General features: G+C 38.8%; 1 protein-coding gene across 1 annotated transcript in view; it reads left to right on the plus strand.

The window, feature by feature from the left end:
- megf10 (multiple EGF-like-domains 10) overlaps positions 1-16,854 on the plus strand; it is a 49,003-nt gene that overhangs the window by 16,728 nt on the left and 15,421 nt on the right. The window contains exons 6-14 of the mRNA XM_085358632.1: positions 4,197-4,443; positions 6,498-6,618; positions 6,830-6,966; positions 9,627-9,839; positions 10,724-10,898; positions 13,899-14,019; positions 14,794-14,957; positions 15,352-15,454; positions 16,300-16,446. Coding sequence (XP_085214758.1) covers positions 4,197-4,443; positions 6,498-6,618; positions 6,830-6,966; positions 9,627-9,839; positions 10,724-10,898; positions 13,899-14,019; positions 14,794-14,957; positions 15,352-15,454; positions 16,300-16,446 — 1,428 coding nt within the window. The remainder of the gene's footprint in view (positions 1-4,196; positions 4,444-6,497; positions 6,619-6,829; positions 6,967-9,626; positions 9,840-10,723; positions 10,899-13,898; positions 14,020-14,793; positions 14,958-15,351; positions 15,455-16,299; positions 16,447-16,854) is intronic.

Below are 16,854 nucleotides of genomic sequence, written 5' to 3' on the forward strand. Positions count from 1 at the left end.
TCAGTAATGACAGCTATTGTTAGAAAATGATTTTATGTTTTTAATATCTGATGGACAATCTGTATTGCAGTTGGAAGACATCAATAATCGTATCAATAATCAATAAACACTGACATGTTTGACTTGAAATGGGTGCTGAAGTAGGGACTAGGTTTTTCTGTAAAATGTAGCAAAAATAGCTCAGTATATGGAACTAGTCACTCCGTTCATATTCATGTGGCTTTCTGTAATATGTATTAAATGGCCTAAAGATCGAAGAAAGACTAATCTGCTGACTGTCTCATACAGGTCAGTGAACCACAACAATATGTCTGAGGCTCAATTTGACATACGAAGAACAGGAAATGGCAAAGACAATATGTGCTGTGTGTGCATGTGCATGTGTGCGTGTGTGTGTGTGTGTGTGTGTGTGTGTGTGTGTTTATGGGTGGGGAGGAGTGGGTTATGGTTAGGAGTAATAGCAGGAGGAGAAATTTTTGCGGGAGGAAATGACCTGAGGCAGTGGAGCTTGTGATTTAGTACACATGATAATAACACAAGATCCTCAGGAGGGGCTCAAATTCAGCTGTGAAATCAAAGTAACATCAATATTATGGACTATGTTTCACTGTCTATGTAAAAAATATTCTCTTTTGTGTTTATATCGGTAGATCACTTTGAACTCTTAGTTGTCAACAAAGACTCTCAGTAGTCTGCTAATGACAGAAATGATTAAACGTAATTCCACCTCAAACAGCAAAAATATTTTGTATAATGCCCACACATTTCGTGATCTGAGCCCTAAAAGCCAACAAAATGCTTTATAACTAATTATAGTATTGCTGTTATTTAAATTATTCAAATATTTAATTAATATTTAAATCGTTAAAAAACGTTGCTGTTACTGTTTGAGAAATGGCCTCACTTTGGCTCAAGAAAACTTTGGTATACAGTATAGTTCATGGTTGGCTTTATGTCTGCAAAGTGCCCAGGTGTTGTCGCCCTAAAACAAGCCCAAATCATCCTCTTTTAGACGTTTTATCTGATTTAGTGCTCAGCTCAGATAAAATAATTAATTGTAGGTGATTTTTAACATTCATGTAGATACTAAAACTGACAGCCTGTAAAGAACCCACCACTTTAATCACTCTCTAGATCTTGTTTTAACATGTGGCATAGAAACCGAACATTGAACAGTGTTTCCTAAAAACCCTCTCTCATTTCCTTAAATTGTGAACATGTCTAATAACTGGTTTGATTTACCTGTCTACAGACATGTTTAACAAAATAACGTGACAATTAAAAACTCTGGAGGATGACACACACACACCTCCTGAGAGAGGAAAACTGGAGGAATGCTACAGCTGTTTCTTCTCACTGGGAATCCTTCGTATTAGTGTGACAGTGCTTTCTGTTCCCATGAGTGCACCATTTTTGGCAGGCTGGGTAATCACTAAATAGATGGAAAAACATCCAGGCTCCCCAGTGTGGAGAGTAAGATCTGAACCCACTCTGAACAACTGGCAGTCACTGGCTCCCAGTCTTTTCTCTACGCACCCAACTCTTTTATACTCTTTCTTCGTTTGTGATTAGAAGAAGCTTTTAAAATTTATCTGATGCAGATTCAAGTGAATATACATAAAACAGTCGAATTTACTGTGGCAGAAAGTGAGAGCTCAGGATAACAATGTGAGGTCTGACAAATTTTTCTCATGTTGAACATTTTAGAAAATAAAATCCTTAGGATCCTATTTGAGACTGTGATGCAACCAGCGTTGTGACAAAACCGTGCCACAGTATTTTTTCTGCATGTGTGTGTGTGTGTGTGTGTGGCTGTTTTGAATAGGCTGATGACAGAGAACAATCTGTTCTCCGGGAAGTAGATGAAGAGCCCTAAGCTCCTGGACTTGAGCTTTTATTCAATCTAGGTCAGGTTTCAAAAAGGTATCGTGATAGTGGACTTGAATGGAAGAGCTTTTTATATGTACATGTTAGTATCTCTATTCTCCTCCTCCCCCTTCAGCCCCGCTGCTGTTTGTCACACAAGGCCAAACCGCCAGAGGTAAGAGAGTATGTACATTTTATCAGGCCAGAGTGAAGCGCACTAATGCAGAAGGAAGAAAAGGAGCCTTTTAATCACTTGAACAACTTCAGAATAGTGGAGTAGCTGGAAATGGCAGCATTACTCTGCATGCTAGGCATATAAATGCCAAGCTGTTTGTGGTAGTCGAAAGAAGGAGCTCGACCTTAAATAACATTTATTGCTAATAAAAAAAACAAACAAATTATTTATTTTGACTTAAAATGTAACTGAGAGCTATTACTACCTTTTTATTGACAAATCTGAACATTTTGTTCAGATTTGTGTTCAACTATTAAAAATTTTGGACTAGTTTTGACTCTCAGTCAGACTCTCAGTCAAACTATCTGTTATTTTTTCTGAAAATCAAGCAAGATGACACCAAAGATTTTCAATTTTATACTATAGGTGCATCTACTAGGAGGCTACGATAGCACTGGAAACCACAAGTATTTTTGAGTCCCTGAGTTTTTTTGCGGTGCTTCATTGCACTACATATTAATACATGCAGAAATAAAGTTGCTTGTAAAAGGATACAACTGCAATCAGTGTGTTTTACTGTGGATTTTTCACAGCCAGCAGCTTTTCATTAGTTAGCAGATACACCAGGCTTTGAGAATAAAAGTTGAAGCCCAAAAAACTACAGCTAAAATGTATTAGCCAGTTGCTTATGTTTAAGACAAAACAAGATTGCACTGAGGACATGGTGTGGAAGGTCATGCACTGGACTGATGAGATTTGTAGTCAGTTCTTGTAGGCAATTATCAGTCTTTAAACATAAATTAATGAGAGCTTGACGGGATGGTGCTTCATCCCTAGTGGATATGTTGTCTTTTTGTTCATTTTTAGTTGAGACTTTCCCTCTGCAACATTATATGCTGCCAATCCTCAGCCTTTTAGCAGTAGGCTGAGGATTGTGCAACATTTTAACAGTCCTTAACTTTGCAGATGTAATTTACATGTATATATCCTGGTGCCAGTACTCTTAAGCCACTTGATTCTATACATCACAGTTCTTAGACTTCTAATAACTGTGATGTATAGGACAGATAGAACAAGATTTACTAAATCAGTCATAGGAATTGACAGTGATAGGAATTAGAGCAGGCACTGCAATAAGGCACGAGGGATGTTGGAGGCCAGGAGAAAGAGGTAGGGAACAAATAACTTGAGAACAGAAGAAGAAATGTGAATACACAGAAAGACTTTGACACCAACACCAGCTATATGTCAATTTAGCAGGACAACCACAGGAAAATGGATGATAATACACAAATCATGGATATATTACAATGAATAAGATGAATAAGTTACCGCTAATAAATACTCCATGTGTTGACAAATGCAGAAAAGCCTTGCGTAGCTTAAATGGCACCTATTTCTTTCTTTCTTTCTTTAAATTTAGATGTGTGTATAGTATACAACAAAAAATGAATATCTTCCTGACAGCAGAATATACAGAAAACTCCAGTGTTCCACCCACAAACCATTTGGCCTGATAGAAACCCCCAAAACCTGTAGATGGTGCTATATTCATGAAGAACCAAAGGCAGAAGACTATACTATGACGTGCCAGAAAAGAATATTCTGTTCCAGGTATAGAGGAGCAAAGATTACACTTACAACTCAGATGGGGGTTATAACGAAGGATGCAGAAATAAAGCTGCGCTGCATTTATTTGTTTAGGAAAGCAATTAGGAAAGCCCAGAAACTCCACACAATGCTGAGCACATTGATTTTTCATTCGAGAAAGGCACACCTAAGAGAGCCTGAGGCATTTTGTAGTGAAGAATGATGAGTAGTTATTATTATTATTATTATTATTATTATTATAAAAAATAAGAATTATAGCTATATTTAAATCGACTTCAGCACTCTGGGGGACTGAAAAAAAGATCTGGACAGTGATACTGATGAGTGTTTTGAGTGAGTTTTTATGTGCAAGCCGAATAAGGTGCTAACTCCCTATAATAGATTTTACTTGCAGACTCAAGGCATCTCTAACTTAATGATCTATTATAGCTTCATATGCAATTATAAATGACAACCTATGTCCAGTTCTGTGACACATGTCAAGTAAGATAAACATGAAAGATAAAAAAGATGTATTTAGATTTTTTTCTTTCTTTCTTTTCAGCTTGTGACAATGATCACTGGGGTTCCCACTGCAGTAACAGATGCCAGTGCCAGAATGGAGCTCTGTGTAACCCTATCACTGGAGCTTGTATCTGCACTCCTGGATACAGAGGTTGGCGCTGTGAGGTGTCATGTGCAGTAGGCACCTATGGGAATGGATGCCAGCAGAAATGCCAATGCCAGAATGATGCTGCCTGTCATCATGCGACCGGAGAATGCAAGTGCCCACCGGGATACACTGGTGCTTTGTAAGTCTGGAGAGATCATTTGTTAAATTGGTTTCCTGCTTCTAATACCAACAGTGACATAAAAGAAAAGGTAGGCATCTATAAGAATGGATACCAGCAGAAATCGTAGATTGGTGCTGCCTGTTATTATGCAACTGGAGAATACCAGAGTGCCCACCTCCATCTAATGCCAACAGTGACATAACATTAAAAGCCTAGTATCTATGGTCATGGCAATTTCATTTATACAGCACATATCATTATTCTTAAACATTGTGTGCACACACTGGACGGTTCTCTGGACTGTTGCACCAGATGAGAAGTCTGACATGGTTACGGTGCACGTCAGAGACCAAAGCACTGAGAGCTTTACAAATTAATAGAAAGATTTTAAAGATAATTCTGAAGTGACTTCAGTAATGATGCTAAAAAACTAGTTCATGCATTTATTATTTCTAGGCTGGAGTATTGTAATTTATTATTATTATCAGGTTGTCCTAAAAACGTCTGCACTGACAGTACTGACAGGGACTAGAAAGAGGGAGCATATTTCTCCCATAGTGGCTTCTATTCATTGGGTCCCATTTAATCCAAAATCAGATTTAAAATCCTTTTCATCACATAAGGGCTTGAATAATCAGGCCCCATTTTATGTTAAAGACCTCATAGTACCGTATCACCCCAATAGAGCACTTTGCTCTGAGACTACTAGTTTACTTGTGGTTCCTAGGATACTTAAAATTAGAACGGGAGGCAGAGCCTTCAGGTTTTAGGACTTTCTTCTGTGGAACCACATCCTAGTTTGGATTCACTAAAGACACACTCTGCATTTAATCATTAGTAAATATTAATCTCTGGCTCTCTTCCACAGCACGTCTTTTGTCTTGTCTTCCTCCCCTCACCCCAACCAGTCATGGTCACCCCTCTCTGAGCCTGATTCTGCTGGAGGTTTCTTCCTGTAAAAAGGCAGTTTTAACTTCCCACTGTCACCAAATAGGGCATCATAGGGGTTCATATGATTGTTGAGTTTCTCTCCGATCTACCTTAGATTGTAAAGCACCTTGAGGTGACTGTTGTTGAGATTTGGTGCTGTATAAATAAAACGGAATTGAACTGAAATTTAATTGAATGTAGAAATTATGAAAAAGATTAGAAAAAAATGTGTGGCAGTGCTGAATAAATAACTACAAGAAATATTCTTCCTTTTACTAGAAACTTTGTTGTAGTAATAGAACATTTATTAAATTCAGACACTAGTGTTTTGGAGGAACTGATTAGTTTATTAATGGATGACAATAAAAAGGAGTTATACTGATCTTTTTTAAATTTTATATCATTGTTGAAGCACAGAATTTTCCATTATATAGATAGATATATAGTATCTACTGTCAGGGGAATAATTATTTGATTGCCCACTGAATCAGTTAGACTGCTCACTTATGAATAAATGAACAGTCTCTAATTTTTATTTGATCACCAAGAAAAACCTGACTTACTAACTGATGGAGAAACCCTAGTTGGGAAGCACAGTAGTAAGACATTACTTCTAGTTTCCCTAAAGGTTTGCACAAAGGACAGATTTTGTCCCACTTCTCTTTACAGAAACTAGAACACACTGTGACTTAAGTGTGTGTTTTTCTTTAACCACTCCTTTGTTGCCTTGGTGGGATTGTTTCCATTATTGTCACGCTGGAAGACCCATCCCACATGTTCTGGGAAAGGGAAAGAGGTTCTCGTCCAAGATTTTACAGTACAGAGCCCAGGTCTATTGAAGTTGTCCTGCATCATTAGCAAAGACTAATAGTACTCAAAGTACAGTCTTTCCATCTCTGTGCTTGACTATAGGGATAGTGTTCTTTTAGGTAATATTCGGCATTTTTCTTCCATCAAACACGGCAGGTCGAGTTGATGCCAGAAAGTGCAACTTTAAAACAAAGTTTTAGTGAAACAAGGGTCAGCACAATTTTACTTTATAATTTTATATCTATAAAATTACTAGTTGTCTATAATCTCAAAGAAAACTCAGTAGTGCAAAGATGTAGTGTTGTTTTCTTTTTCTTTTCTTTTTTTTGAAGGTGTGAAGAACTCTGTCCACCAGGTAAACATGGGCAGCAATGTGAGGAGAGATGTCCATGTCAGAATGGAGGAGTGTGTCACCATGTAACCGGAGAGTGCTCCTGTCCAGCAGGATGGATGGTACAAACACTAACTGTTCCTTAACTCTTTAAGAAAATTCAGCTCACTAGACATGCTAGTATTTTATGGTAATATGCAAGCATGAACTAAACCAGAGAGAAACTTTTGATACTTTTGATAGGAAGAGAATTTATTTTTGAAGTTATAATTATTGAAGTTATTATTGCAGATTCTGTATACGATAAACACATGTTTGTGCTGTTGTCTGCAGGGAACAGTTTGTGGTCAGCCATGTCCAGAAGGGAGATTTGGAAAAAACTGTTCCCAGGAATGTCAGTGTCACAACAATGGCGTTTGTGTGTCATCTACTGGACAGTGCATCTGTAGCCCTGGATACACAGGAGAACGGTAAGAGAGACCTTTACAACAAAGCCCCACAGTACAGTACAGGGTTTTTTATACCCAAAAATCAGGATATCCTCAATACCAAGCATCTCCATAACTAATAGTTAAAGCTCAGAGTGCATAGAAGGGACCTGTAGAACCTTAAGTATTTGAAGACTGTGTGGAGGAATGGGCCAAAAGCATACCTGAGCAAAGTTTCTCCATACATGAGGCATCTTGTCATCACCAACAAAAGCCTTTTTTTAAGTATTAAATAAATTTCAGTAAGCATGTTCAATGCTTTTCCTTTTTCCATTTCTCATTATTAAACAATTTAATTTATGCACATTTATTGTTTGATTTCTTTGGATGTGTGGATTGGATGGATTGCTGTTACAGACATCTGGTGAGAATTTCTTGTCACCTTTAGAAATATATTTACTTGTGTTCAATACTTATTTTACCCGTTGTACAAACTTGACACAGACAAATGATAAACAGAGACATGACTGACTGGGGAGAGAAGACTAATTTGACACAACTGAACAGGGAGAGCAGACAAATACAGACAGAGAACACAGAACTAGACAGACATGGGAAACAGAGAGGGATCAAAAATGGGAATGACCAAACACAGAGGAACAATGATCAACTACTATCAGAAAACTAAAAAAGCTAAACATAAGTTCTTTATCAAAATCAAAACAGATCATGAGCTCACAAAAAACTCAAAACCCTCGGTGCAAAACCCAAGGACACCACGAGGCAAAGCAGGATTCAAATGCAGGACTTAGTGTAAAAATTTCAGTGAATTTATTTAGATAGTAAAGAATAGGAATACTCGAGAACCTCCTTAATCCCACTGGCATGTCATCCGTGGAGGAAGCGGAGTATCCGGTCTTTAAGTGATGGCGTGATGAATCCTGCTTCCGGGCCCAAAGTAGTCTGCATTTAATAAGGCTGTTGTGTTTTTAACATGTTTTAATGCTTTGTATCTTGTTCTATTTAATCTCAACAAGCCCCTAAAAACTGTCAGTGATCACTGTTGGCTTCTCTCGGTTTTCATTACCACTAATCATTTTAAAGCTCAGTTTTTAAAACCTTACGATGTAACTACAGCCCAGCCCTTGCAGCAGCATATTAATGACTAACCTCGTATTGTGGATGGATTATCTCAGTTGTTCTCCTGACTGAGGTTTGGTCTGTTTACGGCATCCTGCCATGCGATGGTATTTGCCCCTAACCATTGGAAGCCCTCACATTAACTTTTATCGAGTGGGAAAAATTCCTGCGTTCATTAGCATTTGTCCTCCAGATTTACTGTTTAAGTAATGCTTACATAGCTTTGTCGCACTAGCGATCACGTAGCACATCATTATATATCAGCTAACTTCAGTAACCTTACAAATGTCGCTGCTGTTTAGTTTTCTGTCTTCATTTATGTTGGAAGTGATAGCAGAGCTGTACGTTTGAATTTGTTTCATAAATCCTTCAGTCAGAACATGGTTAGTTATATTTAGATGGAAGCTAGCAAGCTAACTCCCTGCTAACTTCTAAAGCCGTTAAATGTCATAAATTCTGTTTTCATGGATGCCTGGATGTTAAACTTAATTGTTACACCTGGTAGAGCAGAGCGCTGATCATTTTATTAGAGAAGAAAGAATTTAGACAGTTTTTCTCTCTCTCAGTAATGCTGCAGTGATCATTTGACTTAGGGACCTGCAGTAGAGTTTGTGCCCAGAAATGTCTAATGACGTCAGACTTAAAGACCGGATAGGGACAAGAGGGACAACTCATCTATCTCTGGGGGTCCCTGAGGTAGTTAAATAACTCCTTGGTGTCAGGGCCCCTGGGGTGGATGAGGTTCACCCTGAGTTCCCGAAAGCTCTTGATGTTGTAGGGCTGTCTTGGTTGGCACGCCCCTACAATGTTGTGTGGAGGGGTCAGGGTCGGTACCTCTGGATTGGCAGATTGGCGTGGTTGTTTCCATCTTTAAGAAGGGAGACCAGAGGGTGAGTTCCAATTATAGGTAGAAAACTCTATGCCAAGGTGCTGGAAAGGAGAGTCTCTCTGTTATTTGAACCTTGGACACCAGAAACACAATGTTGTTTTCGACCTGGTTGCTCGCTATCTAGTGTTGGTTTAAAAAAATTGATTTCCCGATTCAAACTGATTTTAGTTTGAATAATGAAATATCGATTCATTACATCCTGAATCGATTTTTTTTTTATATAAATGATTTTTGCCAGAAAAACGCCAAAATCTCAGGTTAAAGGTCACTAAACTATTTCAACAACTGCCAAACAGCTAAAACAACAAATGAGAGCAGGTAAATGGATTCTGCAAAAATGCACCTGACGGGCATGGACATGCACGTGCTGAAAGCCGACATCTCACAGAATCTGAAGCTGCAGGTTTCATCACTCTTTGTATTTATACATAGATATAAAATATGGATATGTACTGATAAATGATCTGAATTATAATATTTCTGACTGTCAAGAGACAGACAACCACACATTCCAGATTTGCAGCCAGTAAAAAACAAATTAACCTTAGGCCTCTTTCCATAGTCACGGAGCTAAATACGCAACAATTCATATTTCATTTGAGAGAATGGTCATTGATCACCACCTCTTTTTCCTAATCACTGTCTCTGGATATTTCTGTGTCTCTATAAACAGGTGCCAGGATGAGTGTCCCCTTGGTACTTATGGTGCTGCCTGTGCAAAGACATGTAATTGTGAAAACAACAGCAAGTGCTACCACAGCAATGGAATGTGTCTTTGTGAGCCAGGATACACAGGAAAGACATGTGATGTCCGACTGTGTCCTGAAGGAATCTATGGCCTACGTTGCGATAGGAAATGTCCGTGCTATGTCCAAAGCACTCGTGGGTATGTAGTAAATCATGTTGTCATCTTTGACAAACTTTGATCTGCAGATCAGGTCAGTTTGAAGCCATTTGATTAATGCTGCCTCACGGTTCCCCGAATTCCAAAATATAACTCTGTGTTTCCTTTGTATCTTTTGGGTTTTAGCAGTTTGACATGTTGCGTGTATAGATTTGTGTATATGACCGCTGTGTCTGTAGACAACTGAGTGTAGTGATCAGTTAGCCTAGCACAGCTGGTGGGCTGCATGTGTCATTGCAGATAACAGCTGTTCTGCTTCTTTCTCAATGGGACTGCTGTGTCAGCTACACCATCTGTCAGTCAAACTCTGTTACTATCAAATATAGCCACATTTCACCTGTATTACTACAGTTAACCCACACACTGAAAAATGAAAAAAGTCTTCCTCAGGTATATTGTAATTAATTTTTAGATTTAGATTTTTGATAGTTTGATAGTTTGATTAGGTTTTTTGTTTTGTTTTTGTTTTTTCAGATTTAGACCAAGACAGCTAGAAGAAACACTTATGGCCTGATTTGCCTGTTGCCACTGCTGTTAGGCTTTCAGTATGTTTCCAGTGAGCACTGTTTGGATGTAGAGAAATTGTACAAGCTAAAAGAAAAGCTAAAGCTCAGTCCCACAGGGAAGCATGACAGTGCACTTCATATTTGTAGCTAACTGCAGAAATGCTACTAGTGTGTTAGCTAACCTTTGAGATTAAATACTAGAGATAGTCACTGATCTTAAAAAAAACAGGTCATAGAAAAATTTGTTTCAAGCACACTAAATACTTTAAGTAGGAAATAGTACTGACTAGTAGGAATCTTGACTGTAGGAAACACCTCAACAAAGTTTATAACTATTATCGTTTTCTCTCTTGTCACCAGCTGCCACCCGATATCAGGGGAGTGCACATGTCTGCCTGGTTGGTCAGGTCTCTACTGCAATGAGACGTGCACTCCAGGATTTTATGGCGAGTCCTGTCAGCAGGTGTGCCAGTGCCAGAATGGTGCTGATTGCCACAGTGTCACTGGAGAGTGTATCTGTGCTCCAGGCTTCACGGTAAACCCATATATTAGTATGTGTTAATGCCAGTGAGTGTTTTATGTCACAAATCATAAATATGTGATGCATGATATCAGACCTAAGTATACTGCACACGGTACATGCAATATTGTAAGACACTGCTGTAATCATATTGCATGTTTTTTGAAAAGCAGCAATGTGATGCATTGCTGTCTAAATTCAGTAATCACTGCAGTTAGTAAGCAGCATAAACAGAGCTGCAAAATGCAAAACCATCTGTTTCCAAATAATAACACATTAATAACCTATGAAGCTAGGCTGTGCTAGGATGCCACCTGTCATGAAATTATTCACTTCTAAGTATCCCACATAACTATTAGAACAAAGTGTAAGTGATTAGGAACAATAGCATAAAAGTGGTGGGCCACATAAAATACTGAGGCATACGGATCACCACTTTTAATAATAATAATGGATTGCATTTATATAGCGCTTTTCGGGGCCCTCAAAGCACTTTACAATTCCACTATTCATTCACTCTCACATTCACACACTGGTGGAGGCAGCTACAGTTGTAGCTACAGCTGCCCTGGGGCAGACTGATAGAAGCGAGGCTGCCATATCGCACCATCGGCCCCTCTGGCCATCACCAGCAGGCGGCAGGTGAAGTGTCTTGCCCAAGGACACAATGACCGAGACTTGGCTCGAACCGGCAACCTTCCGGTTACAAGACAAACTGCCAACTCTTTGAGCCACGATCGCCCCGCAGAGTCAGTAGCTACAGAACTCCAAATTTCCTCTGGCCTTCAGATTAGCTCAAGAACATGAGATAGAGAGCTTCATGGAATTCCTTTTTCATGGCCCAGCAGCTGCATCCAAGCACAATGCAAAATGTTGGATGCACACTGCCACCGGACTCCAGAGCAGTGGAGACATGTTGACTGGTGTGATGAATCGTGTCTCTTCATCTGGCAATCTGGGGAACAAGTCTAGGTTTGATATTTGCCAGGAAAAATGTATTTGGTCTAACTGCATTGTACCAAGTCTAAAGTTTGGCGGAGGGGGATTATGGCTACCTTCACACTGCAGGTCTTAATGCTCAATTCCGATTTTTTGATCAAATTCGATTTTTTTGTCTGCTTGTTCACGCTACAAATAAAATGTGACAGCAAACACGTTCTAGTGTGAATGCTCAAAGCAGCAAAAGAAGACGTCACACACAACGCACTCTGTTTAGACCCAGACCAAACAGTATTGTTTGACTGATGGCCGTTAATATAAAGACTTTTTTCCTACTTTACGTTTCCCAATTTTGCTTTATGTTATAAAGTTATTTTGTTATTTGCAAGTGGCTGTTTTAGAGAGGAGCGGTGCTTCAAAGGATAGTTGCAGATTTCTGTCAGAATCTGCAGATTATACAGTACAAATAAAATGTTCACATTTCTCCAATACTGTCTTCCCAACAGTTTCACTGACATCTACACTGGATGGCCAGGAAGCGTTCACGATGTCTTCTCCGCCGCTGATAATTGGCGTCTGTCTTGTGTCAGTGATGTAAAAGACGGATTTAATGCGACATGACCGTTCAAACAGCAGTCGCTTTCTAAAACATCAGATATGTATCGGAAAATGACCCAGGTCAGATTTGAAAATATCGGATTTGTGCTGTTCACACTGTCATACCATGATCGGATATGGGTCGCATAGGGTCAAAAAAGTCGGATTTGATGCGCTTTCGCCTGCAGTGTGAACGTAGCCTAAGTTGTGGGGTTGTTTTGCAGGAGTTGGGCATTCCCATAAACACCTTCCCAGAGGCGTTGAAGCTGTTATAGGTGTAAATAGCAGCTGTTATAGCTACTGTAAACCCTATGCATTAAGAATGGGATGTGAAGGCAGAGGGGTGCATAATTCTGGCAATTTAAATGGGAGTTATTTGGCAATGAAGGAAATGTTGCAGAGTAATGCAAGCAGTATTTTCTGCTGGGAATTGTTAATGCATGTTGTTCATGGGAAATCTATTTGCCTTTCTTAAGTAAGATACATAATACAAGCACAAGTTATACTTCCAAACACTGTGTGGGCCCATTAACCCGCCTGACTGCCTTATTCACAACCATCATTCCAGTATAGATTAATGTTTCAAAAATTACCAACAAACAAATGGATAATGTGAGGCTCTGTCCGTACTGTTATTGCATATGTGGCTTTGTAGAAAGATCTAGTGGCAACAGGTTGAAACGTCGACAAAATGTGCAATTCTGTTTTCAGAAAAAAGCTCTTAATTATTTTCCTTTTTCACACACTTACACATGATGGTTTTGTCTGTCTGGACACAACTATTTTGGGACTGTTGAAAATTTTAGAAAATCTAAATATTTGCTTCCTTTCCTAGAGTTGGGTTCCCTACTTACTTGTCTCCTACTCTGTAAGTGAAAGCAAAATGGGTTAGCTTAGCAACGAGTGTAGTCAAAGCTCAGAATTATTCCTCACAACATCAATTCCTTTGAATAATGTAGCTTGTGAGGCTACATTATGTGCTTAAAGAATTGTGTCAAGGCAACCAGTTCTCCAGCCACAGTAGTCGTATCCAAATAGATTCAGTGAGCAATTGTTTGCATTTTGGGTTCTATATAGATGTGGCAATATGATCCTCATCTATACAGAATCCAAAATCTTAAATCTCCTGCTTATAATATTCTAAGAAGCTGATAGGAAATAGTTTGTTTCATTTTTGCATGTATTACACTGCCATGAAAAATAACATCTAAGAAATGTTTGGTTGCCTCTCTTTAAGTGGCTATGCAGCTACACTCAAACATTTTAAACAGCCATAATGAACCTATCCAAAGCTATAAGGCACGCAGAAAAGAAACAAGAGTAAAAGAAGAGTGGCTCAGAAGTCTTTAATGTGCTATGTGACTATGTCAAATACAGTTTGATGAACTGTCAAAAGACAAAAGCAAGCAAAGTTACCAAAAAATGAAACTGTGTTGTTTTCATCGTCACTGTTAGCATTTTGTCTGTTAATCTTCTCAGGGTCCCATATGTTCAGTGCCATGCCCAGCAGGAACATTTGGTGTGAACTGCTCCTCCAGCTGCAACTGTAAGAACAAAGCTAAGTGTTCCCCCATAGATGGATCCTGTTCCTGTAAGCCAGGTTAGTTACTGTTAATATAACCCCTGCATTTGCTACAAGTTACAGCCATTTCTCTATATAGTTCCCCTGGATTGGTTATTAATATCCTTCTGATAAACACTTGATGAGTCAAACGTTTGACTCATCACATCTAAAATATTCCCAGGTCCATAGTGCACTGTTGCTGAGATAAAGCAGTATTTGCTCTGAATGATAACTGAATATAGGAATCCAAGAATTTAAACTAAAGTCAAAGGATTGCAAAAGTTAAATAAGTATTGTCTAAATTCATGAGCACTGCCTGTAGAAGCCTAGAATGAAAATGCGAGGTCAGAGACTTTGCCTTCCTAGTCCAGCAACACCTTTATCTCCTCTGCACACACATTAGAGCCTGCAACACATTTTGTGATGCTCACCTTGCTTCTCTTCACTAACATTTGTTTAACTGATCTTTTTCAATAGTCTCTTTTGTCCCCACAATATAAAAAATAACCTTCATCAATGTCCATAGTTGTGTTTTTATTTCTATGGTACAGTATCATTCTGTGTAGGCTTTCGAGTTTTCTCTCTCCCTCTCTCTTTCAAAACTCGGTCAAATGAAGTAAATATTCTACACTATATTTGAGCACTAGTTCAACTAGTTCAGTTTATCAAATTAATACAAATCTCAGTTCGTGTGTTATATTAATACAGAAATATTTTGATCTTTGTGCTGCACTGAATAAAAATGCTTTCATAAGTTAATCAAAAGTAAGGTTTACATGTGTTCAAATATAAATTACCTTGTCTAATCAGGGTGGCATGGGTTAGACTGCTCCATCAACTGTCCCAGTGGCACCTGGGGTTTGGGATGTGGTTCCGCATGCATTTGTGGGAACGGAGGAGCGTGCAACCCACTGGATGGTCACTGTACCTGTGCTCCGGGCTGGAGAGGAGAGAGATGTGAACTCCACTGTCAGGTGAGTTATAGGATTATATGGAAGCTCCCAAAGTTTTTTGGAAAAGAAAATCATTGTTCTATGTTTTATCACTACTTTCAAAAAAGTGGTATCTTATTAAATTTGTAAATAGAATTCAAACAACAAAAATACAAATCATTTAAATTTTATATTTGAATAAATATAGTACAAAGACAAAATCTGATATTGAGAAGTTTGAACGTTTTTGAACTGTTTTTGGACCTCAGCTTTTAATAACACTAAACATCTGTATTTTGAAACGGAGCCAAACCACACCTCAGACCATACACCATATTTTTGATTATCTTGATAACCAAATGCCACATGTCATATGAATGAACATGTTTTTACATTTCTTCATGGATTGCCTTGTTTGTTTGTTTTTTCCCCTTAGGATGGTACCTATGGTCTGGATTGTAAAGAACGCTGTGACTGCAATCATGCTGATGGATGTCACCACGCTACTGGTCACTGCCGCTGTTTGGCTGGATGGACGGGTAATACCTAATTACAATGTGCCATGTGTCATAAACTGGCTGTGAAGCAGGCAGCGTAGGACCCAAATGCAGATTCACAGACAGAACTTTAACAAAAACAAACAAACACAGCTTTTATTATAGGATATAAAATACTGTCACGGCGAGTGAGATGAGCCGTGTGGAGATGATAAAGGAGGATCCAATCGCAAGCACTTGTAAAGGTGTGAAGGTGGTTTATTGAACACAAAGTACAAAATAGAAAAACGGCAAACGGGACTGCAGACTGTCTAAACTGAGAACAACTAAACTACAAGACACGAACCAGAGCACGAACATGAAGGAGGATGGGCAGAGGTAAGTGACGATGGACAGCAGGGAGAACACACAGATGAAACATGGTGGATACACAGACGGACCAGCGGCTACTACAACAGAAGACACGACTTAAATTAAGTCTGCATGCTAAGATTGTATTCAAAATGCGGAGGTCTGCATTTAACATAATTATTGGGCTTTAAAACTGACACTCTGTCGGGTCTTTGCCTTCTTTAGGAAGATCCAGTATTATGGCCTCTGTCCAGGATGGGACCATTGTTTTTTACTGTAAGGCGTAATTAAAAGCTTATGATGCCTTACTCTCCCTTTTTTTCTTCTTTTTGTGATCTTCACCCGGGGGGGTTGGCAGGGGGCTTTGCTGCTGATCCTCAATTAGACCTCTAAAAAATAGCAATGGACTCACTTCTCCTTCAGCATCAATAGATGTTTTGGTTTTTTTCATTCACATTCAGGATTGCAGTCTTTGATAGTCAAATTAATGTAAGAATGTACTGCAATGATGGAAACACATCTGTGCGTGTGAACAGGTATCCACTGTGACAGCGTGTGTGCAGAGGGCCACTGGGGTCCAAACTGCTCCCTCCCCTGTAACTGTAAGAATGGAGCATCCTGCTCTCCAGATGAAGGAACCTGTGAGTGTGCTCCAGGATACAGAGGCCCAACCTGTCAGAGAAGTAAGTCCTACATCAACACCACACAATACTGTAAAATCATCACATAGGTTGTGGTGAGCTAAAATGATATATAGGTTTACTTAACCTCACTCTGATTTAATAGTTATTATAGACATCAATAGTCATGATTAATATCAGTGTTGTTAAAAAAAAAAAAAAAGTCTGGAACAGAAATAAACCTTGTTTTCACATTTGAAAGAAAAAATGAACATCAAAAGCAAAATGTGATATGATTAACCTGCATCTGATGATTTAAACTAGGGGCTTTAAAATATTTTGACATGGTTCAATTAAAATATTTGTACTTATTATCTTAACTCGTTTAATGTTAAAATATATAACAGGAAGGTCCATAAGTATTTGGACAATGACACAAATGATGACACAAGTATTTTAAGTCAAACACGT

Source organism: Diplotaxodon limnothrissa, linkage group LG7, assembly GCF_057381915.1.
Source record: "Diplotaxodon limnothrissa isolate DT_005_m linkage group LG7, D_limnothrissa_male_GT1.1, whole genome shotgun sequence".
In the NCBI taxonomy this organism is placed as follows: Eukaryota; Metazoa; Chordata; class Actinopteri; order Cichliformes; family Cichlidae; genus Diplotaxodon; species Diplotaxodon limnothrissa.